General features: G+C 29.2%; 1 protein-coding gene across 4 annotated transcripts; it reads left to right on the forward strand.

Annotated features, from left to right (window-relative positions):
- The first annotated feature begins 4,872 nt into the window (after window positions 1-4,872).
- On the forward strand, window positions 4,873-26,503 carry LOC139486206 (scaffold protein ILK-like). Of its 4 annotated transcripts, XM_071270995.1 has the most exons (14): window positions 5,035-5,271; window positions 8,593-8,758; window positions 9,348-9,443; window positions 9,946-10,042; window positions 11,550-11,630; window positions 13,031-13,057; window positions 14,261-14,346; window positions 15,120-15,229; window positions 15,539-15,660; window positions 16,545-16,666; window positions 17,608-17,682; window positions 19,745-19,844; window positions 21,218-21,348; window positions 22,751-26,503. In XM_071270995.1, exons 1-14 carry the CDS (start codon window positions 5,183-5,185, stop codon window positions 22,898-22,900), a joined length of 1,452 nt encoding a protein of 483 aa, XP_071127096.1. In that variant the 5' UTR covers window positions 5,035-5,182; the 3' UTR covers window positions 22,901-26,503. The 4 variants fall into 4 exon arrangements, with proteins under 4 accessions (XP_071127100.1, XP_071127097.1, XP_071127096.1 ...); XM_071270996.1 differs by lacking the exon at window positions 13,031-13,057 and having other exon boundaries at window positions 4,880-5,271; XM_071270997.1 differs by lacking the exon at window positions 17,608-17,682.
- The last annotated feature ends 92 nt before the right edge of the window (window positions 26,504-26,595 follow it).

Genomic DNA, 26,595 nt, shown 5'->3' on the forward strand with positions numbered 1-26,595 from the left:
TCGTTGTTCGGCCTAACTTTAATTTCATCTTGGTGTATTAACAAGTATCTACCAAAAACTTTATGAGCACTATCAATTCAATTCTTTATTTACACTCAGACACAAAATATGTGTTACATGAGGACAAATTACAAATCAAATACAATAAATGACAGAATAGACAGGTAACTATTAACAAAAGTGTAATTTCTAAAGATAATAAAACTTGTAAGATACATGCATCTTTCTAAATGAAGGTAGACAGTTTCTTAATAAATATAGCTAGATTATACAATAACTGACAGTGACACAATGACAGCATATTTTGCATTTTCAGTACAGATGGGTATGTTGTATAATATTTCGGTATATATTTCTTCCGAAGTTCAGTAATAGAACTATTATTACATACATATAAATAATGATATTCATCACCAATACATGATTCATTACATAAGGTACATATGCGATCTGTTCTAGCGATGTTGTACCATCTGCCAGTTTCCATAGGAATTTTTAGGTTACATGTTCTCAGTTTTGAAATCCAGATACTTTTATCCTCTGGAAGACGTAATAGATAATTTTCCAGACCAAACTGAGATTTAAATAACTTATATTATTACATTGGTTGCAATGAATTACATTGATTTCTCAGTTAATAGATAAAACCGATAATTTCACATGTGAAATAAACGTGGTTATTTCACTCTCTGACGTCATACAACAATAGGCGTTGTCAAGACGTCGATAAGGTCGGATCAAAACAAATTGTCAATGCGTAGGAAAAAGATATAGTTCCTTACATTTTCTACATTAATTTCATAAAAAAAAAGCCATTTGCCAATGTAATAAAAAGAATAACTAATCGCCATATTTGAATATCAAAAATAAGACAACTTGTGACCGAACACCGCTATGGATTAAACTCGTGCTGCGCACTCGTTTAATCCATGCGTCGTTCGGTCACGCGTTGTCTTATTTTTGATATTCAAATACGGCGATTAGTTATACTATAAATATTCGCCACGAGACGAGTTATCAATATTACTGGACCACTTTTGAAGAAACTGATCTTGAAGAATCTGTTTTATAACGGGTTTGAAAGTTGAATAATCAATGTATTGGTTGAAAAACATATAACCTAATCCTGAGTTGTCAAATATAGATTTTACAAATGACACCCATTTAAATTCACAAATACCATCAGCATGTAATTTGAAAATAAGCTTATACATAGAACTACTAAGTTTCTTTTCATTTTTAGCCATTCTACTCCAAAACGATAACATTCTTAATTTTACTTTAATTTCTAGTGGAAACCTTCCTAATTCTCCATATATAACATTTGGAGTACTTGATCTCACATTTAAAATTCTCTTGCAAAATTGTAGATGAACTTTTTCAATTATATCAATGTTTTCAAATCCCCATATTTCTGATCCATACAATAAAATAGGTTCGACAAGATAATCAAACAATTTAAGTTGTAGGTCAATAGGTAAATGTAAATTTCTAATCTTTGTATAAACAGCAAAAAGTGCTTTTTGCGACTGTTCTACAAGCTTTTTCTTTGCACAAACAAATGACCCATTATAATTAAGCAAAAGACCAAGATATGTATAGCTATCTACAATTTCAAGAGATGTACCATCAAGTTTAAAATCAAAATCCATTTTCGATTTTCTTTTGCTAAAAACCATCACTTTAGTTTTACCAATATTCACACTAAGTTTCCACATTTTACAATAGTTTTCAAAAACTTTGAGAGCATTTTGCATTTCATCATAATTATCAGCAAAAATAACAGTGTCATCTGCATACAACAAAACAAAAATTTCTAAAAATACATGTAATTCATTATAACATTTTTCTTTAATTAATTCTAAAGGTAAAACATGAAGTTCTCTAAAGTAATCTTCTAAGTCATTTAAGAATATGGAAAACAAAAAAGGGGAAAGATTTTCACCCTGACGAACTCCAATCATACAAGGGAAGAAATCTGATCAAATAAGATGTTTGTAAATTCCTTAACAGCATGATTTAAGTTATTTGTATTGGTAATGTTATTCACTAAAGACAATAAATTATTTTGTTCTTGTTGTATGATATCTATATATTCATTAGATCTTTTTATATCCCACTTTATGTAATTGCGAATCTTTGGAAACGATAACTCCGGTCTGAAATTTCGGAATTCAAGTTCAAATAATAATGGTGCGTGATCAGAAAATTCGTTGAAATTCAGCACATCAAAATTCTTAATAAGTTTATAATCGCTAGGTGAAATAAGTAGGTAGTCGTTGACACTCCTTCCATTCATTGTACAGAATGTAAATTTTCCAACACGATTTCCGAGTCTTCCATTAGCAATAGTAAGTTCAGTATTATAACATAACTGTAAAAGTTTTCGACCAAATGCGTTAACGGTTTTGTCTACGGAGTGCCTTTTCGGAACAATCGAGGTTTCCACGTGGTCTACACTTTCTAAATACAGATCTAAGTTATCATTTGATAAAACATCATCAATTTCACCAATACGACTATTTAGGTCGCCACACACTAAAAATGAACCTTTTTCTTTATACTCTAAACAAACACGTTCTATAATATCATAAAAATCAACATCACATTTGTTATAAAAAATTGATTTTTCATGTGGAATATAAGAAAAACATATGTAGATATCATTTGCAGTATTAAAAAATTCATGATTCAGTTTAATTATAACAATGCCACAGTCTATCTCTCTATCTATAGAAATACCATCTGATAACTTTGTTTTACAAAAAATAGCTAATCCACCTTCACTTCGAGTACCAATTTTAACATTTCTATTTAAACATATAAGTTTCACAAAACCTTCTATTTCTATAATATTTTTCTCTTGTAACCAAGTTTCACATAAAAACAAAATTTCGTAAGTATTTACAAAATTCAAAAAACCATTGTCTTCATAACAAGAATTTAAACCATGTACATTCCAACTTAAACATTTTAAATTGTTCAATTGTTCCCTGTGCTGCCCCTATGGGACATGTATACTCTTTACCACCCACAAAAAGTTTGTCCTTCACAAAATATGCCTTGATATCCCTGGAGCGCAGTTCCTTCAGTAGTGGTAATTTTTCTTTTCTACGTTTTTGTATTTCTAATGGTAATTGTTCAGAAATTCCAAAAGGTGAATCTTTCAAATTCTTTGAACTTTTCTTTACAAGATCCCGCATCTCAAAATTTGCAAACTTTACCAGGATTGGTCTCTTTTTTTCAGCTTTTTTTCCCAATCTGAACGAATCAAGTATTGTAATTTTATCTGCAGGGTTTTCAATTTTTAAGTATTACCACAAAATTCCAAAACCACATTGCTCTCTGAAAGTTTGTTAGTATAGGTATAGTAAATACAATAAGAATTAGACATATAAATGAATTACACAGATAACAAATTTATTTGGCTTATGAGTAATGAACATGCCAATGTATGTAGAAATATATCTAGATTTCTAAGTTTGAGTATATTTTACAAAACTGATTTGTTGTATGGATATGGTAACTTAATAGAGTATTTACATAAGAACAGGGTTGTCTCCCTTGATATTTATCATACCATATAATATAATATTTCCTTTTTTATGTGTGTATTAGATCTCTTTGTCAGCTATAACTCTTTCTCAATATTTATGTACATATGCATTTATATTGTTCATTTTATGCTCTTTGTGAGTTTTCTTGAATAAAATAATTTAATTTGAATTTATAAAATATGATGAACCAATATTAAAAGAATATAATCTGTTAAATCAAGGATTTGTATTGTAATTTGTTACTATACAAATCATTGGTTAAATCGGTTATTTCATTTGCACAATATGACTTTTTTTCGGAAAAGGTATCGCACTGCTGACGGACGATAGTTTTCTTTTTTACACTACCTAGAAAATTTTTTTTTTTGTTAATTACTCCTGCCTATGTTTATACTCGTGCTTTTGCCTTGACAATAACATTCATTTTTGCATGTTATCTCAGATATGACTCAGAATTCTATATTTGATATGTATATGTTTTGTATGTTTTATATGTGCTATGTGTGTTTTAAATGTGCTATGTATGCTTTAAGTGTGCTATGACAATGACCATTTATATCTGCATGATTTCAGTCTTATAGATGATGACAAAATGCCTTTGAGTTTAAAATGTGCTTTATGTGTTTTATATATGTCTTATATATTTCGTAAGTAACATTAGATATTACTGAATGACGCAATCATTGTTATGTTAATTGTTTGTTGACATCTACTGAAATAAAATTTGTAAACCCTATGTTTTCTTATTAAATAGTATTACATTGTACAGATAAATCACACCAAGACTCCACCATACATAGTATGATCAGAAACCAGAAAAAAAACTACAATTCACTGAACATTCTTATAATAACACAAGCTTAGTAATCAAACAAAAAACAAAACAAAAAACAACTGAAGTTCAGTTATAGACAAGACAAGATATATTTAGTTTGATATTTAATTTCCAATAACAACAACAACCAACATTATACTAATATTCTTCTAGTAGTCCGAGTTTGGTATAGTCCGAGTTTGTTATAGTCCGATTTTGGGAGGCCGATTATGTTATAGGCCGAGTTTGTTATAGTCCGATTTTGTTATAGGCCGAGATATCATGGATTCGAAAATATGATAACCGAAAAGAAGAAACACTCATGGATGTACATTGGTTACATGGGATACTATCACAGAATAACTTGATTTACTCATCTAACCAGTTGTACTCATCTTTATTTTTTTATTTAATAGATTAATCTAACAAAATTTACCGTTTTACTTGTATACAGTTAACATCGACTGATTTGTTTTGAGGTTCGTTGTGCAATATTTACTTGGTTTTCAGATACACTTTCTATAATCTGGAGGCCAGTTTTGGGATGGGAAGATCCACATAAATGAGCGTTTTTTCTTAAAAAGTTCAACAAGAATTGGCTGAAAATTAGCATGGACACGTATTTAAAGGCATTATGTGTGATCGATAAATAACTTGATTTGTATTATTTTGTAGAACTATCGGCTATCGTATCTAAACCAAGCCCGGTTGGAGTTAGGGGCTTGGCCACTGTAGTTTGTTTACATTGACTTTACTGCTTTTTAAAACATTTGTCCTTCAATCGAGATAAACAGTCAAACAATATTTTAGTATGGAAGATATTTTTACTCAGGTGCGAGAAGGAAATGCATTTCACGTGCGAGTTTGGCTTGATAACACAGAAAACGATCTGAATCAGGGGTAAGGAAATATTGCATGTTTCAGGATCATTTACAGCTTTCTACTATTAATAACATTTCAATTTACATATTGTCTATGAAAACTGGAAAATCTATATATTTGCAACCAATTTCAGTTTTAAAATATGTATATTTTTGAAATGGTATGAAAATGCCCCTTTAGGTCCCCCCATTTGTGATTCAGATTCCCACTGATGTTGATTGGGTTATGCAAATTCCTTACAAGGATATGGTTAACACAGGGGTTCATGTAGGGGATGCTTTAAAACAACAACTATAAACTTTAATCATGAATTATTTTAAAAACTTTAAGTGGTTTATACCTTAGTCTCTGTAAACATTTAGATTTCAATAATACAATATTGTTTTAAGTAATATTTTAAACTGATTTTTATAATTTTAAATATCATTTTATGCTTCCTTTGGGGAGTTATTTTGTAAATTGACTGTTATGAATGAGCAGTAGTATTTCTACTATCTCACTTATGACAGAAGTTATCAGTATATCCTCTCATTACACAAGAATGTTAGTGTGAGGAAATATGCATCTGTTTACAACCACTTGCTGTATGGAATTTTGATGATATAATTTAAAGTGTGAAATAAAGAGGCTTATTATTTTTTTAAGGTTAAATGTTATCATGTTATAGCATTTTTATTTGTTTAGCCAGTCAATCAATTAACTATAATAATTCATGAAAAAAAGCTCGGCAATACAATTAAATAAAAAAACAGGAGTTTGATAATTTTTTTATTTTTGAATTGGTTTAATACATTTTGTACTTTATATTTCATTTACATGTATATTGTACATGTATTCTTACAAAAAATGTAATTCCATAACTTAAAATGTGATAAATAATATCTGTAATAGGACTACACCACATTAATGTCTTGTTTGATGCAGTACCAAATTTTTCAATTCCTTTATTTTCTTGAATGAAGACTTTTTTATAGTCTTTATAACTGACAGAAAACAAAGTTTAAACATTAATTAAAATATGTTATATGCTGTCTGCGCTTGCACGTACGTCCCAAGTAAATAAGTGACGTTATCCAATCAAAATGAACATTACAAGCGTTGTAGCATTAGAATGACTAATAAAATGTACTAAACTATGCATTAATTAATATTTTATCGATATTCATCAGTTTATCTTCATTAGTGAAATTTACCAATAAATTGGTTTCTGCAATATTTGAATGAAATTAAGATAATTATAATTCAGCTGTATTTGTGAATCATGTTCAAATACCTATTACGGACTAGGGGAATAGCTCTGGTAGCATGGATGTAAGCGATTACATACAGACACATAAAAACACATCAGCTTCCATTTCTACATTTTAATCAGACAAAGATGACGTCACAAACATAAATACTAAATACTGGCAAAAGGGGAACAACTCTCTTTTACACACAGAAACATAATCCGACCATATATACTGATATATAACGTACCGGTTTGACTTGGTCGCACAGTGTACAATGATAGAAAGCAGCTACTGATAAGCTTTGTATTAATAATGGACATTTTAATGAAGCCAATGGACATGATCATGATGATAGACCCTATTCTTCAGTTCAAAATTTTACTGACTAGCTTATGCAGGTCAGCTGGATCCTTGCAATTAAAATATAAGCTCATTTATAGTTTTATCTTAACAAGTTATCCTGTTATCTTGGTTTTTCTTAACCTTTCAAGTTGTTTTGAAATGAAGATAAAAGTCAAGACTACATAACATGTATAAAATAAACTTTAAAGTTTCTTTAAATTTTTTTTTTCTAAAATTGGCTTCTCATTTGCGAAGCAAGAAAAGAAAATTTTGCATGTTCATGTTTTGAATTGTGCATGTTACATGTATAAAGCTGTATTGTTAATTCACAACTTTTGCATTGTTTTTATAAGTCTTTTGTATTAAAGTGGGGAAAATAGCAACAGGAAAGGCGTCATTAAAAAAATATGACAACCTTTCATGTCAAACTTCAATAATATTATAATATTTTATTTATCATGTTTTAATGTTAATGTAGCATTTCCTGAAATTGTGTACTAATCTAAGGAAATGATGCATACATGTAATTTAGGTTAAGAGAAGAAATAAGTTGAAATTATGATCACTATTGTTTATCCAACACTGTACCCATACCTCTCTTAAAACATTTGCATACAATGTTATACATAACAGGCTATTATTTGAACTTGGAATTATTTTTAATTATGGAATTTGCTTAAATTCTTGTTATTGAAATTCTTAATAAATTCCATGTATATTTTGTACTATAATGTTCTGTGCTGCGCACAACACTTTCTATTACAAAGAAAATAGTATATTTTCACAAGAATGTACTGTGCCGCGCACAACACTATCTAACCAAAATACATTGTATGGAAAATGCTATGAACCGCTCAAAACATCATAAAACCAAATAAACATGGAATTTATTAAAAAATTTAAACACGAGAAATTATGCAAATTCTATGATAAAAATAATTCCAAGTTCAAATAATAGCCTGTTACATGTATAATAATTATGAAACCATTTATATATCCATATTGTGCCTGTAGTGTCAATGTGAATAATTTGTTCTTGTAGTTTCTGATTATACATAAAAGAGATATTGTTTTCTCTAATTTTGTGCAATTTTCAAAATTTATCTTGATTGTCTGTTCTAAGCAAATGATAGAATGAAATTTAATTGTGAGGTCATGAAAAAAGACAACAATATCTGATGACGTCACATAAAAAGTACACAACTTTCTACAAATCTTTTAAAAAGGAAGGATAAAGATCATGAGAGAAAAAGATTTCACCACTATAACTTGTGTATTGCAATATTTCTCCACTCTTAACAACAGTCAAATCAGTACATGTATAATATGAAATTCAATAGAAAATATATTTTAGAGGTTTACTAATGCTCAAATGCTATATCAACACATGCTGCACAATTCACCAATGTAATTATTTTTATATAAATCCATGCAAATTAGGGAAATTATGAAAAGTGGCCCTGACATAGTAATTATCAATACATTGTAGTTCGATTGGTTATAATGCACCAATTTCATCAAGAGCTCGTTGCACTGCATACATTTCTGGAGCTTGTTTTATCAGATTTTCTCAAGAAGCAAATTGATATAGTCATACAGTCATGACAATGTTTAATACTAAAATACTTTGGGTTTCTACATGTACATCGTAACATGTGAAGGCCTTTAAGTCTGTGTCTGTTTGGCATGTTTATTGAATAAATAAAACAACCATAGATCATAGATGTTGAACCTATAACGCATATGTGTATTGTTTCTTTTTCAGTGATGACCATCGATTTAGTTTGCTGCACTGGGCAGCACGGGAAGGAAGGACCAACATAGTGGACATGCTGATTGCCAGGGGTGCTAGAATTAATGCCACTAACATGGGGGATGACACAGCTTTACATCTTGCAGCAAGCCATGGACATAGGGATATTGTTATGATGGTAAATAGAAGTATAGAGTTAAACATATATAGAAATTACATAATATATATAATGTGTTGAGTTAAACAAGTTTGTGAGCGGTCAACTCTCCTGTTAATCTTGGACTGTAGTGTAACAAAGAAATGCAACATTATAAGAACAAACTGTTAAAATCATTTGGAAAGGAGACTTTAAGGAGTTGACTCATAAAATCAGGATTCAGAACAAAAAACAATCAATTATAAAGATAATCTTATACTCAAATCTACTATTTAGCATGTTTAGGCTTATGTTGCTTATTTGACAACCCTCACTATTGTACTCTTCGTCCAAATATTTATAAATACCAACAATTGATGATCTCTAATAATTATATTCTTCTTGTAAACTATGTAGATTTATAAGAATTATAAATGTGAGGGTCACTCCTCCTGGTTAGTTTGTATTTTAATGTTTATGTTCATATTGTTCACATGTGCTTTAATATTTAATGTAAATGTTTATACATATATATATTCTCTGTAACTATGTAATCTGTTCATAGTTAATGAGCAATAAAATTCATTCATTCTTCATAGGACAGCTGATTAACATCTTTTTTATATTTCAGTTATTACACAACAAGGCCAACATAAATGCTGTCAATGAGCATGGTAATACACCACTTCATTATGCTGCATTCTGGGGGAAAGATCAGATTGCAGAGGTGAATATTATTTATATGATCTTACTGTCATGACATTGTGACATTGTGAATTTATACAAAATGTTATTATGGTAGTCTGAAAGAAGACATGTTTAGCATATATATGTATAAAATAAAGGGAAGATGTGGTATGATTGCCAATGAGACAACTCTCCACAAGAGACCAAAATGACACAGAAATTAACCACTATAGGTCACTATAGTGACTATACAGCCTTCAACAATGAGCAAAGCCCACACTGCATTGTTAGCTATAAAAGGCCCCGAAATGACAATGTAAAACAATTCAAACGAGAAAACTAACGGCCTTATTTATATAAAAAATGAACGAAAAACTAATATGTAACACATAAACAAACGACAACCACTGAATAACAAGACTGTTTATTGGGGTTACTTCCTATACAAAGACTACATGGTCAAATCATCAATGGGCTTGTTCCTACAAACTTTGTGGTTCATTAGTACATAAATAACATAGAATATAATTTGCCTATTTCAGGATCTGGTAAATAATGGTGCTATAGTTGGTATCTGTAATAAATTCAATGAAAGTCCTCTGGAAAAGGCCAAACCAAAACTGGGAAGCATGCTTAAAGGTAAGTTATAAGAAAACATACTAGTTATTGTAAGCTTATAAATAAGTACACCTAAGGATGTACTTAGGTGAGGTTTGGTAAAAATTAGGAAATTAAGAAATTAAAATTGATACTATAAACTGGTAGAGCATCAATTAAGGATAAAGATAAGCTAAAAATATTGATAGGTCGTGGACCTCCTTTTTGAGATATTTGAGATTTAAAATATGGCGGGAAAAGACTGACTCAGACTTTTACCTAATATAAGCATTGGTACTATTTGGGTCTCAAAACAAAAGAAAGAAAATTAAGAATCTTCTAAAATTTTGGTAAATGACCTTTCATGAGCTATTAAGTCTTATATGAAAAAATAAATGGGTGGTATGAGGCAAAATATTTTACAACATGTATTGTATGGAAAAACACCAAGGAGTCCGAACATATGACACAAATTCTATAACTTCACCTAAGTACATTCTTAACTAGAAAGCAACACATTGATGTAGGACCACAGAAAATAATTCACCTTTTCAGATGTGAAAAGACTATGTAATCTAATTTTTTGTACACCAAAATAAAAATAACATTACGCCATTGGATGGATTTCCAAAACCAATCACAACGCTTTGGTGTTCACTTTTAAAAATATTACCCAGAATGCATTAGATTCTGAAATGGCAAATTGATGATTAGTTGAATTTTAACTGTGATAGATGATTTTATTTTTGTGTATTAGAATATAAACATGTTAAAGTTTTCAATAGAAAAGAGAACTAGAATGTTAGAAAGATTTGAAAATCCAATTATCCATTTAGATGAAAATTGTAGTAATATTGTAACCTTATAACATGTATAAGTAACAAATGTATAAAATGCTAAGTCAAGTTCAGAAGATTGTTTTTCTTTGAAAAAAGGATAACAACATGTAATGAAATTCATGCATCCAAAGTTCTTTTCTGGATTAACCTTCACCAGGAAGCTCAACACCAAATATTTGAAATCCAACGAATTATAAGATAAGTTGAACTTTCAAAAAGGACATAAAAAAAATAGCCAAATCCAACTTAGTTCAACTTTGCCTGAGGGAATTGAAAGTTGAAACTTAGTTTTTACCAATTTTCGTGAATGAAGGTAAACTGGAATGTTCATGGACATTTAATCGGTGGTTTCAACGAAGTTTTCTTACAAGCCTTTAGAAAAAATTTCATTCGTTTTACTGTTTATTTCACGAAATCCACGAAAATTGGTATCCCACGATTAATAATGATTACACAGTACATGTACAATAGACATGTAAATATTAAAATACACATGGGAAATTATGTCAAGCTCTATATCTACCCAAAATTGCAAAACTGGAGACAAAAAAAAAATAAACAGAGACAATGTAAGATCTGCCATCATCTAGTTATGTGTTATAATTGGAATTTACAAAGTCTTGCTTTTGTATCAAAATAGTTTGAAAAAATCTATAATATGAAATTTAAGTACTAGTAATCAATGATTATTTTTTATTTTACTAAATCAGAACGAGCATTACAGCTAGGTCAAGATCTACAGAAAATACCTTTCAAAGACAGAAGCTGGCTTGGCTATAAAACAAGAAGCAGTAAGTCTATAATAAGGAATTATCAGGTTATCTACATGTTGTGTCAACTGCTGATGTTTTTAATATCAATATGCTAAACATTTGAATTTCTATTTTTTCAGATTAATTTTTTTTTTTTTTTGATAGAAAAGTCTTTCTTGTAAAAGTATCAATGATTTGTTAGATAATGACAAGAGCTATTTTCTGATATTGGAATGCTGATGATAACACTTAATGTATAAGAGAAAATTGTTTAAAGCAAAATTGATGTGGCTTATATCAAGGCATATATCAAAGGGAAATCACCTAAATAAAATGGGTTCATAAAATATTATAAGTTATATTGATATCAACATTTAACAAGGATTCTATAGAAGTTAATAGATATAAAAATCTAAAAAAAACAGTTGCAAGAAAATTGGTTATATCATTTATATCTGATGTAAATGGATGTATGGGGTAAGGTATACATCAGTGAGAAAGCAACCCAACAATGCACTAAAACCTGAAAAAGACATTATAGGTCTTCTTTAATAATGGATAACACAATGATTTATGACCATGTCAAATAAACACAAAAGATAATTTATGACAAATCACTCACAATCACCAGTATACACAGCTACTTTTGCATAGGTGCTATTTCTGTACTAAACTATGTAGTACTGGAAATTTACTTTTAATATTCAGTACTATTTTGTTACTTTTAAATTATTGTAATATTTAGGTACCTGTATTTTACAGTACTTAATTTGTACTTAAAATTTAGGTACTACAGATTTTTTGGTTACTACCGCTACATTTTCAGCATTTTGAAAGTTTTTTCTATTTCAAATCTCCTAAAATTATGATTTTCAAACATGGAATATTGTATTATTTCTGTACCAAAATATTTAGTACAAATCAAGTACTGTAAAATACAAGTACCTAAATATTACAATAATTTTAAAGTAAAGAAATAGTACTAAATATTAAAAGTAAACTTCCAGTACTACATATTTTTAGTACAGAAATAGTACCTATGCAAAAGTAGCTGTGTAGCCTGTGAAAAATCACCACTAAAAATGATGTGTTTGGCTATGCAGTTGTGTAGTTGGACATAAAAAGTCAGCATAAACTTTGTGTAATTTATTGCTTTAGCAAAGCTGAGATTGTATAAAACATAAAATGGTTAAAAAATTTTATATTTCTAAAACATTTATAATTTTTACTGTATTTTATTGTAAATTAAAAGGTGGTAAGTGTATAAAAATGTTGACTTCAAACTTTTGTCATACTTTTATTCTATCCATGGATACTAAATTATGGAAAAAACTATCAATGACTAACTTCCTACATTATTTTGTTTTGTTATTCTGTATGAACTTGTACTAATGAATTTTTTTTTTACTGATGTATAAAACAATATTTTTGTTATGCAGCTGCAAAATTTTTCCTGTCGTATTGTGGTATGAATACATGTTTCTCCCTTGCAGTGTTTATTCTCATGTAAGCCCTTTGAGTTTTTAAAACAAGGAGAAAATAGATTCCCGGAAGGTTGCCTGTCTGGAAGGATTACATACCTATTGTCATAATCTGATAACAAACATTGGAGGCAGTAGTGTTCACGTTGAATATCAATTGTTTCCATGATTCCCATGGATAATGATTTTCACACATTAACTTTTTTTGCAAAAAAGAAGGGCAGTCTTTTTCATAGGGCTTACATGAGAATAAACAAATAACATTACTTTTCATGAAATTACTATTTCAAAAATTCTGAAATAACAGCAGTATGTTCATTTTCACCTCTTGCTGACCATAATAAATAAAAGGGTGATGTGTGCACTCACATTAAGACCAAATAACAATTGTAGGTTCGGAATCCCATAACTCTTTAGTAAGTGAATTGAATACTTCATTTAACATAGAACGAATTTTCTTAATCTTTTTGGACCAGTGCCTTTTTCACTCACTATTAGAATAATCTCTTATTGATAAAATTGCCTGGTGGTAAATTCTGTGAACAAATGTACACTGAGGATGTCTGTCTCAACATGCTCAATCCACCTTTTACTTAATCACAAATCTTACCAGTATTTGATCACTTCATCTAATTCTAGAATGTTCACTAATTTGTCACTTAAAAAACAACAGATAAACTCTAGAATGTTCCTGAATATGCAGTGATCTGATATTCCTTTGGTTTTAGGATAAAGAAAAACTCTCTAATAAATGTTTGAATAATTGAAGAGTTTATTGTATTGTGTTTCTCACTAAAAAAAATGCAAGATGATCAGAATGTTTTACTGATATATATTTTATTTTTAAATATAATTTAAAATCAATGTTATGTGAATATAATAGGACAAACAATATATTTGTCCAGTCTTCACGCTGAGTGGCAGCCCAGGCAGCCCAGGCTAGTAAAATTGCTCTCGGGCCTGTAAAAATCATATCTACAGGCCAACAGAATCTAACTAAAAAATTTCAAAAATTGAGCTCCATGCCTGTAGATTTAATACTTCATCGTGAAGACTGATTTGTAGTATATCATTGAATCCTTAAAAAAAAATTAAGGGTTTAATTTGAAAACTGTGTGATTGTCATTAATATTTTTCAAAATTATTGCATATTTTTTATGTTAAAACTTATTTTATTTTGATTTGAAGGAGATGCTCTTCTTTCAAGACATACTGGTATAGATATCAAACAGTTAAATCTCAGTAATCAGGTAGCAGTCACTCATTCAGGGGAGGTAAGCAATTCTACTGGTATAGATATCAAACAGTTAAATCTCAGTAATCAGGTAGCAGTCACTCATTCAGGGGAGGTAAGCATTTCTACTGGTATAGATATCAAACAGTTAAATCTCAGTAATCAGGTATCAGTCACTCATTCAGGGGAGGTAAGCAATTATTTTAGGTGTTTAAGAATTATATATAAAAGAGAACTTGTGGTATGATTACCACTGAGACAACTCTTCACAAGAATGACCAAATGACACAGAAATTAACAACTATAGGTCACTGTACAGTATACAGCCTTCAACAATTTGCAAAGCCCATACTGCATTGTCAGCTATGAAAGGCCTGAAATGGCATAGAATGGGGTAGGAATAAAGTATAGTAAATGTACAAGAAATAGGACATTAATATAATGAATCATGTAGACAGCTCTATCACAAGCAAAAAACTTAACTGTATAAATATAAGTGCATACACTATAAACAGGCCCAAGCACACATTCTACTGCATCCACATAGCTCGAGCCTGTAAGTAAACATAAAAAAGAAAATGTGGTATGATTGCCAATATGACAACTCTCCACAAGAGACCAAATGACACAATAATTAACAGCTATAGGTCACTGTACAGCCTTTAACAGTGAGCAAAGCCCATATCTCGTAGTGAGCTTTAAAAGGCCCGGAAATCAAAAATGTAAAAATATACAAACGAGAAAACTAACGGCTTAATTTAATAATGTACATTGAAAATAAATCATATTAATAAGAAGATGTTTATTTTTTAGATGTACAGAGGCCAGTGGGAAGGAAATGACATCGTAGCTAAAATACTCAGTATTAGAGAATGTACTCTTAGAATGTCCAGAGATTTCCAAGAGGAAATTCCTAGACTTAGGTAGATATATTATATGAGAGTATCCACCTCAAACCTAGAATGGAAATTTATTAAAAATTATCCAAGATAAATTTATTAGCAATTAAGATTTTTTAACACTGTTTTTTTAAGGGGGAAAGGTAAATAGTAATCACCAGATAATCACAATCATAATGTATTACAGGGTAGCTAATAAAATTTCCTATATTCAATATTAACTGTACCAATTAAGTGAATTTAAGGTAGCAATATTTGTTATCAAAATATTTTAATTTAGCATGAAATTTTCGTCTGTATTAGTTGGCATTAAATGATATTGTATTTTTACAGAATCTTCAACCACCCAAATGTTCTACCTGTATTAGCTTGCTGTAACCAACCACCAGATCTAGTAGTCATTAGTCAGTTCATGCCTTATGGATCATTGTTCAATGTATTACACGGGGAAACAGGTTAGACAATTATAGTAGAAGTTATTTTATAGCAACATTATCTTTACTCAAAATTACCATGTAACATTTCAAACTTGTCTTTAATGTTATATTCATTATTATAAATTAGTTGAAAGAAAATAATCCTGCACAAACATTTTTTAAAAGTTGCAAAGATGATTTTACCAAAGTGAGCAACTGAACAAGATGGTATCCATCGAAGGGAGACAACTGTGTTCTGTTATCATAAGTCATCGTTAAACATCCAACTGTTAACAAAAGGATAACTGAAAAAACTTGCATAACTAGTTTGTTTCTATTTCTACAATAGCTAAAAAAGAATTCATGATTCATATACATGTATAATTACATTAGATGTATGTTTCATAGTAATACTTTATTCTGATTGGCTAACTGCACACCACATGTTATTCCTTAAGCAATTGTATCACTCAATAAAACTTATCATTCATGATAACATGTGGTCCCACAATAAAGTGCACAGGTGAATTAAATAAGAAAATTGTAAAATTTGTGCTTCTGTGCTTCATACAAAATGTACTTTGGTCAGCGCTTTTACACCCCAATGAAGTTACAAAAAGAAGCATTCAATTCTTAAATAAACAAACAAGAAACATTAATTATATGCACTAAATATAAAAATAAGAAGATGCACTTAGTGCACCTTCAAGGTAGTTCAATTGCTACAATCATCCAAAAGTTTGTAGGCTGAAATTTCACTAGCTCATGTTATGATAACTAAAACAGAAAGAAAAACTGAGTGTTGTCAGATCCTTGTTAGCAAAGTGTGGACACAGATCTGTGTTTTTTAATCAGATAGACAATAGTTGAGCTGTAAAAAATAGAAAAAATCGCCCTCATCTCTTTAATTTTTGTTTTACTAGGTATAGTAGTAGATCAGAATCAAGCCTTGAGATTTGCTATAGACATTGCTAGAGGGATGGAGTTCTTACACACACTAGAACCAATGATTCCTGATCTTGTCATTACCAGCAAACATATTATGGTAAACTATATTATTTGCAAGTTTTTTACATTTTTTAAAATGTTTATATTTGTTATGTTGCAGGTATGTTCTTTTATAAGTTGTGTAATTTGTATTTGGCAAATTGATTAAGATACTATGGTGCTTAAAATTTACGAAATGATTTATTTTATGTTTTCTTTTTCTTAATGGCCTCATTTATATGAGTTGTCCACTGGTTTTTATTTTCTATGTTTTTTATATAAAGGTTCACTTGCATCTAAATTATATTTTGAAATTGATTTGAATTGGAAATTCTGACATTGAAATTTTAGGATCATTGCTTAATTTGACTAGGTACACATTCTAAATATATTGCTGAAATGAGCAATGGGGTTAAAATCAAAATCTTAATTCTTGATCAAAGATGAACATTGTTAATTCAAGTACTGTGGATTCATTATTATTCGTTGAATACCAATTTTCATGGATTTCGTGGGATCAGGGGAACAACGAATTTAAAAGTTCAAATTATTCGTTGAATACCAATTTTCATGGATTTTGTGGGAACAGGGGAACAACGAATTTAAAAGTTCAAACTATTCGTTGAATACCAATTTTCATGGATTTCGTGGGAACAGGGGAACAACGAATTTAAAAATTCAAACGAATAACAAATATGTGACTATTTCCAAAACCTCAAAATTTAATATTATGAAAATGCAAGTTTTCCTCACTCAGAGGAAATTGCTACACGAACATAAATGAATCCACATTACGTTTGTTGTTCAAGGTATTTATATTTTGTACTTCTGAAGTCCAATCAGACTGATAAATGGCAGTAGCCATTTTGTTTCCATGGAAATGGCAATGAAGAGTATTTATAGATTTACTTGCTCAAAAAGGATTCAACCATTTGAAATTTGAGCATAGCACAAATATGAAACAAAAATTGGAATACATGTAAAATGCATTCATTTTAGATTGATGAGGATCTGGCTAAGATAAATATTGACGATCCTAAGTACTACAGGAATACTGACGGAGTTGTTAATGGGGTAAAGGAATGCCTCCCATTGTTAGAGAGTGATTAAAATCTAACTACTAACAACATTTTCTTTTTGATATTTAGGTAGATTTTGTAGGATTCAGTGTAGAAAAAGCACTATTAGATTTTTTTGAGATACAGAATAGTTTTATATATATGCAATTTGTTATAAAAATCTTTCATTTGGATAATTGTACTGCTATAAATAATTCCTTTCGTTAATTTGATAATTAGAAATAACTGTTTAAATAGCGTTTGATAGTCAAATATCTTGGCGTCACTGGAGAGACATTTATTGTCGAATTGTGCTTCACTATTGAATTATAATTTAAAACCTCATAAAAACATAACAGAATATTGAACAAAGGGGAGTAATTCAGATAATTCTAAAAAAAATATTTCTAAACAGATAATTCCATATTAAAAAATCATTTTATGGTTAAAATTTACTTACTGTGCATATGACATTATTAAAGAAATACATATTAAGTTGTTGTGTTTGATATGAGATATAGATTATTCATATATTTTGTTTATTATCTGATGTTAGAATAGAAGTTTGACTTTTGATTTATTTATTTATGAATCATTTTAAGTTTACAGTGCATGCATTGTTTTATTAGTATGATGGTTTTTCTTTGTTGTTCAAAAGTTTCTGAATTATGCTGTTTGAAGTGTACTGCACTTTCTTGTAGAATGTGTGTCTCTGAAAATCTCGACGTTTGCAGGATACATTCTCAACTGTGTCAGGGTTGTTTTGTTTTTTTGCAAAATTGTTATGAAAAAAAAAAGAATGCTATTCATCTTCCCTTCCTACAAAAGCCCTTAATGTTTGAAATAATTGGGTCCAAATCCAAAGCAACATGCATGGTTATTCTGTTTTGTATCAAGACCAATGTCATTATTGTTAAAAAATAGTCAGAATTTTGTAAAATTTAGTCTCATTTAAGGTTCATGAAAAAATGAGATATTTTTTTATTTATTAAAAATTAATGTTATTGTTACAATAGTCACAAGAAATAAGAATATAGTATTTGTTTTTGCTGTTACTAAATGTAAAGTAGTTATGTTCCAATACAAATAATTATATATATGAAAATATATTATTTAATGTTGCCTTAACCCTTATTTTACTCTTTTCAAGTACTGTGGATCTATTTAATTTGGTAACAGTTATCCACATATTTCTTTTGAACCAGTTCCATGTTACTTGTTTTTGATTTATGATTTTTTCAGTAATTTGAAGTGTTAAAAATAACCTGTATCAGTTGAATATAAATTTGTGGTTTTGTCTTTCCTGGAAAAAAATAATAAATGTCCGGAGATACCAAACAATTTTTTTTTGGTCCAAGTTATCTGTGATCATTAATGAATCCATAGTCCTTTATAATTTGAGTTTATATCTGGTTTTATGGTAATAGGGTCTAATGTATACTGTTAAATATCTGCACCAATATAGACTGAAATAAATGTGTATCTCACTTACCACTGATTGTGTTTTTACCAAGTCCAGGCCTATTTATGGCAAATAAGGTTTATTTTAGAATTCAAACACAAAAAAAGCTAATTTTAGCCAGCTGAAACGACTTAAAAATTGATTTGATACTACAATAATGTTGAATTTTGACACAATTTCTTCAAATAAAATGTGCATTATAGTTTGATAAAGTCCCACAAATATTAATTTGTATTGAATTTCATATGAAGAGGCAGTTTGGGAATTCACAAAAAAGTTTGATATTGATAGGTCAACATATTTTTGAAGGCACTGTTTATGATTTCGAGATAAGATGATGAATTCTGACATGTCTTTTTAACACCAAATTTATAAAATAGAATTAAATAAGACAAAAATGTAAACCATAAATATTATATATCAACCAAGAATATATAATAAAAGTGGTTATTAGCGATACATTTCAAGTATAAAAGGCAACCACGTTTTTCTTTAACCATTCCTTATTTCTTTTACAAACCGAATGAATTTAGCAATGATTATCAGATTTAATCTTGGGGTAAATGATAATTCAAAGTGTGAGCAATTTGTTATATCTTTTATTGTTTGGTTTCAGATTGATGAAGACTTGTCTGCCAGAATCAATATGGCTGACTATAAATTCTCCTTCCATGAGAAAGGCAAATTGTTCTCTCCAGCTTGGATGGCTCCAGAAGGTAAAAGATAAATTAAAAGGGTGAAATTCTGTTCAAAATTTGTTATAAACATAAAGGTTTTCCCATTGTGAACTTTTCCTTTTTATGAAGCAAAATCAAGGAGCTTTTGTATATGGTTAACTGGTATATGTTTTCAATTGATGTGTTTCCTACCAAAATTTTATTGATTGAGAGAGGGTTGCTGCTTCCAAGTCATATAAAATGAGTTGGTGGTAAAAATTATGTTCACTAAATTATTCATCTAATACATACACATATACTAAACTAAGACCTTTTTACATATTTGAACTTTTTGTAATGAATCTGTAGTGTGTAATTTACAAACAAAATAATGCGTTCATTGGTTAAATATGGAAACCATCTTTGCTAATAAACGGCCGTGACAAACTTCTGATGTTCTCCGACACGTTTATATTGATAAACAATTGACAAAAGCGTGCACTGAAATCACTTGCTTTATAAGTGTGACAATTGAGCTGTGTTGATTTATCTTTTTTCACTTTTACTTTTACTTTATTTTAACTTGCACAGTAACAGCTTTCGCATTGTTTAGGAGGGAAATCGTGGATAGGGAAATGCATTCCGTGAATCTCGGAACAATTACATGCTTGAAGGAAATAATTCAGAAAAGTTTATGATTGCGACTTATTTGAAATCCTGGATTATCTGTTTCATCTTTGTTTACAGTAGCTTCATTCTTTTCTTTTTACATACCATAAATAAGTATGTTCAATTCGCCTTTTCAGAATCTAAAGGACTATGGGTAATCTCATTGTTCGTACACCAAAATAAAAATATTGTTACATCATTAGATGGAATTCCATTGTTTAGAACGTTTTAAACCAATCACAACGTATTGGTGTACGCTTTTGAAAATATTACCTAGAATGCATTAGATTCTGAAACGGCGAATTGGTGGACAATTTCTGGTAATCGTGGCAAGACTAATAAAAAAATTTGACATTCAAAGAAGTATCTTAAATTTCATACAAAGTGGGGGAAAAACATGCGAAAACAATTCATCTGACAGTGTTTTATAGATATAAGAAGATGTGGTATGAGTGCCAATTAGACAACTCTTCATCCAATTTACAATTTGTAAAAGCATACCATTATAGGGCAAAGTACGGTCTTTAACAGACAGTCTTGGCTCACACAGAACAGCCAGCTATAAAAGTCTAGTTCTGAAGTTTTCTCAGAATACCTCATTTGTAGTACCGGGGTAATTGTAACTTTTTGTTTTTATTTAGTAATCAATGTATTCCTTAAAACCAATTATAGGATTTGTTGATTGCCAATCAATTCATATTAAAGTATTTAATGCTTGTAAGCAAAGTTTGAGATTGTCACAATGTTCATTTATTCTGTTGTAGCTCTTACACGTAAACCCGCAGAAATAAATCAAAGAGCAGCTGATATGTGGTGTTTTGCAGTGTTGCTATGGGAACTAGAGACTAGAGAGGTTCCACATGCAGATCTGACACCTATGGAATGTGGAATGAAGGTTCATAAAAACATTTATTTATATTTAAGGAAAAAATTGAAAGGAGTGGATTGAAAGACACATATAATACAGTATTCATAAGATCATACCTGCCAACTGTCACTATTTGCGGGGGATTTCCCCCATGGAGGCTCCAAAATTGAAATTTTGAAAGAGCAATTTTGTCCACAATTTTAAACAAATCAATTTATTTTACAATCACATTAGGCTTAAAAAAGTATGGAGAAGCCAAAAAATAACATTAGAATGTATTTAAAGGCCCCCTTGAAGGTTTTTTTTAGGACTTTGACAGCCATCTTGCATGCAAAACCCCCATTTTGAAAAGTTGGCCGGTATGTAAGATATTGATGTGTTTTTTATTTTAAAAAAAATAACTATTACAATGTACATACATACAAATGACATGGCTGAACATTGCAAAATTTTATTTTCTACGTCTTTAAACTAATCCCATGCCTGGCAATTCTACTAATTTTGAAGTAAATGCTAAAGACAATACATTTTGTTGGACTAGACTGAATTCAGTACTCAATATAGAGTCACTTTAACCTTCTATCTGGAACAATCCATCATGGAATCAGACTGCCTTTTTAATCTTGATTCAAGGAAACAAAAATGCCTATGTTATGTAGAGTTAATTCCCCTTAAGTTGATGATTTTTAAATTACCTGAGTTTTTTTTTATTTATTTATCTTAAATAATTATTTAATAAAATTAAGAATTAAAATGCTTGAAACAAATATCTTTTAAATTCTACAATAAGCAATCATCAAGTAATTTTGAAATTTTACTAAATTTGTGTCAGTTGGTTACTTATGATTTATAGATGCTATATTGTACGGTATATATAAGAAAGAGGTTTCTTATATAGTACAGATATGATTCCCAGTTTATAATGAACCGGTCAGTAGCGCTATAAAGTATTCATATTTATAATGGTTAAACTGTCTGTGTTTTTGTCTCTGTTTGATCTGGAACTTGTTAATTACTGGTAGTATCAAATTATTTAGAAAACAAAAGGGCTTTAATGGTGGTATTTCCTTCATGTACTATTGGTAACAGTATCTGTTTGACCTGAAACTTGTTTATTACTGGTAGTATTGATTATGTAGAAAACAAAAGGGCTTTAATGGTGGAATTTTTTAATCAACATCATTGTTCTATATTAGTTATATATAAAATTGCATTCTTTGATTTGTTGTTTTTACGTCAAGCATTGGAAATATATTATTAAAGATTACGATTTCTCAATTGAGAAAAATGTAAAATATTTTTTTTTTTTTCAAAAAGGTAGCATAAACTTCTTGATTTAACAACATGCACATAAATCAGGATAAAAAATCTGAGAATTTAAAATCTATCTGGTACCTGGTATTTAAGATTGATATTTTTTTAATTTCAGATTGCAATGGAAGGCTTACGTCTGACAATACCTCCCGGAATCTCATCACACATGTCACGTCTGGTGAAAATCTGTATGAACGAAGAACCAGGCAAGAGACCAAAGTTTGACATGATTATTCCAATTCTGGAAAAACTCAAGCAGAAATAATAATCTAAACAAAATGGCCGAAAGTAGAAGCTATTGTGAAAGTAAAAATTTTGACATGATTATTTTCATTCATGAAAAACTCAAGCAGAAATAATAATCTAAACCAAATGGCTGAAAATGATAGTTATTGTGAGAGTATTGATATTTCTGAAGAAAAAAAGGAGTTGAAATTAATATCAAGCTTCAATAATTCAATGAAGTTTTATTTCCATTAATAAGGATGGAATAAACATGTATTTAGAGTATAAAACAACAATTTCTGAAACCTATATGAACTATCACAAATAGACAAATTTTGAACTAAATATTCATTTTGATTTTAACAAACCATACGATAGATATAAAACTGCACAATGTATAATTTGAGTCACATTTTGTCTTTTAAGATAATTTTCTGATATTTACTATTCAGTAAATTTAGAACCATTTAGACAGACACTTTGCAGTGGCAGATCAAGAAATTTTCACAAGTACCCGGTAGGGGCCCAGTAACTGCCTTAGAAGGGGCCTGCTTCCGTCACGCTTCATTGATTCCCTATATAACCAACCAAAATTTTCCCATAAAAAGGGGGCCTGGGCCACCCCCTAAATCCGCCTCTGCTTTGTTTTGATCGTTAAATATACTTTATAATAACTGACAATGAATATGGTATTGCTGGAAAGTGAAATGTTTTAATATTCTGCATTCTTTGCATGGAAAATACATGAAAATAACTTTTAAAAAAACAAAGCTTAAATTTTTATGTCAAGATGTTTAACATTGTATTGTGTTAATAATTGTCTTTCATACATTGAGAAATGCATTTTATTTCTGAAAAACACTAAAAAAACTTGAAAAATGGAATAAAGCATGAATATTTGTAGTTTGACGATCTCAGCTTTAATTAGTTGGTATATTTGAAATTAGACTAATTGTCTATAAATAAATGATTAAAAATGCATGAAATGACACAACAGAGTGTCTATAAAATAAATGATATTAAAATTCTAGGATATAACATTAATTATTTTTTTACCTTGTTTATTTAAAAATTGGATTGAATATTTTTTATATTTGATTAATATTAACATATGGCCATACTTTCCATATTCTATAAAGTAGGAATAATTTCTACGTTTAAACATCACAGACCATATAATGGTAATACAAATGAAAAAGTATAAAATTTCTCATGTGTTTTGTTATATGCCTTTTATAAGATAACATCTCATTGTTTTTATCGATGTGATGCTTTATTGATAAAGTATTGTTAATTTTTGTTAATGATATAACATTATTTGCTTTTTTGAATGCTGATAAAAATTGGAAGTTTAGCTACATACATATAATATAGATGTTATGAACAAACTAGCCTAAACATTAATTCAGTTTGTTAAGTTACCTGAGCTGCTATTTCAGTTTTATAATCATGTTTTATTATGCTCTGAAGAATTTAACAAAAGTAGAAAATCTATCCTTACGCTATTATGCAAAATGATGTAAACTGCCAAAGAAACGGGTCATAATACTTGTGTTGAAATATCATTGATATGTTAATGTTTTACTTTCTCTCTATTGGTCAAGACAGCAGTCGAGAACTGTTTAAGATATGAAAAAAATGTCTATTCAACAACTCAATTTTCCTTTAGTGAAACATTTACCTTTTTCTAAAGTGAAATATTTGACATTTTAGCATATAATTTATTTTAAATACTACAAACATCAGGCTGTGCTGCAACCTCTCTCAACAGCACTTCCCAGTGCTTGATAAAGTTGTTGAATATATATTTGAGGGTTTCCTAGACTGAAATAAAGTGCCATACATAAGTCTACCGAAAATCCAGGGAATGATATACTGGTGCTTAATTTTTATGTAAAATATATGAATATATTATAGGATTTATATTTATGTATGTTTATGTATCGTATAAGTGATGTTATTATAATAGTATTGGTTTAAATTTATGTAAGCACATAGGCAAGTCCAACAAGGTTTTTTTTTTTTTTGTTAATTTTCCAATATTATTTTTTTGGCCAAATATTTTGAAAAAAGAATAAAAACCGTAACATAATAAACAAAATCACAACCCTGCCATATAGTGTGAAAAAAATAAAATCAATGACCACTTCTTTGTTATGTGCTAAAAATGCAATTGATTTATTTGAAAGCAATTTGAATCGAGTTTTTGTACATTTTCAAGGCAAACAAGAAAAATATTCCTCATTGAGTTTTAAAAACTTTTAAAAAATGTACCGTAAGAGAATTTTTTTTTTTTTTTTATGGCCTTCAGATGAAGTAAGATATGTTTTAAAAGTATATTTCTATGTTTGTCCTTTTTTAATCAGATAATATTACTATAGATATATGCTATTTATTGTTATTTCTAAAAGAACTCTTTGTATATTATATAACAATACAAATTATTGGTACCTGGGAAGATTCAAATCTTTAATGATTTATAGCAACCAAAACTAAATTAAATACATCTTCATAGTGCATTGTTGCAACATCTTGATAAGTTGCATAATTCAAAACAATGTTAATTTTATATGTGCTCTGATTCATTGTATTCAATGTCCACTTAAAAAAGAAAATTTTCAATGTTAAAGGGGAGATAACTTATATCAACCATATCCATTAATTATTATCTCCCTTTTATAAATACATTATGGGTTATTAATTTCACTGCCATAAATTCTGTCAACTGTAACTTATTTTCTGTTAACTTTTTTCTTGTTCAGTGTATTTATTTTTTCATTATCTTACAAATGTCTTCCATTAGTATTTTACACTTTTTGAAACTTTTCCATTGTTGAACTTTTAGTTTTCTTTTATTTCTTTCAGAGTTAATTTTCTTGTACTTGAATTACATATATTTTCAAATATTTCTATAACAAATGTTTATAATACACAATTTTGAATATCTTATTAATTTGTACAGCTTTGGGGTTTTAAATAAAAATCTGCATGACATGCTCTAAATCCTGTTGATTGTTAAAAAAAAAGATGACCCAATATTTGATTTTTAAAAATCATGAAAGTGCCTCTTTAATGTGATATATTGAAAAACTTGTTCGTTCTACTGAAATATTAATTTTTTACTACTGCTTTCTTTAATACTATGCAACTGTTATTTCATATTGCTCGCAACAAGCCAGAAAGACTTTTGAAGAATGTAGTGGATTCATATTGTTATATTTCATGTAAATTCTATGAGTAGAAATATTTTAAACAGTTATTGAAATCTGCTTAAATTAAGCATTTGTATAAATCATTGATTGTTGCCCTTTAGATGCTATCATAAATCATAGAAAATAAATTATGTTTACATTTTGTATTAAGCGCTTCATACAAAATGTACTTCAGTCAATGCTTTTACACCCCAATGAAGTTACAAAAAGAAACATTCACTTCTTAAATGCAGAATAATTTTGAACATTTGTTTATATTTTAAACCATGCAAGATGAGTTTTTTTGATATGTGTATTTTTGTGACGTGGGTAGATATGAAAAGGAGACAAATTATAAATAGTATGCTTTACCGTGTAATAGGAAGTATTATGACTAGCATTTATTGTTATTTGATATGTGTTATGATAATAATAAAAAAATACATGCTTAATAATTTACCTTGATTTATAAATGGGAGGCATCTGTGGATGTGTTGTCCAGATAGTTAAACTATAGTTATCACTATAAATAAGAAGATGTGGT

This window comes from Mytilus edulis, chromosome 8 (genome assembly GCF_963676685.1).
Source record: "Mytilus edulis chromosome 8, xbMytEdul2.2, whole genome shotgun sequence".
Taxonomy (NCBI): domain Eukaryota; kingdom Metazoa; phylum Mollusca; class Bivalvia; order Mytilida; family Mytilidae; genus Mytilus; species Mytilus edulis.

What these genes read in the sequence shown, in the direction of transcription:
- LOC139486206 (XM_071270995.1), top strand. Translation starts at nt 5,183, where the DNA reads ATGGAAGATATTTTTACTCAGGTGCGAGAAGGAAATGCATTTCACGTG. An exon ending in CTGACGGAGTTGTTAATGGG is followed by an intron (nt 17,683 to 19,744) that starts GTAAAGGAATGC and finishes GTTTGGTTTCAG; the next exon opens with ATTGATGAAGACTTGTCTGC. An exon ending in CTATGGAATGTGGAATGAAG is followed by an intron (nt 21,349 to 22,750) that starts GTTCATAAAAAC and finishes TTTTAATTTCAG; the next exon opens with ATTGCAATGGAAGGCTTACG.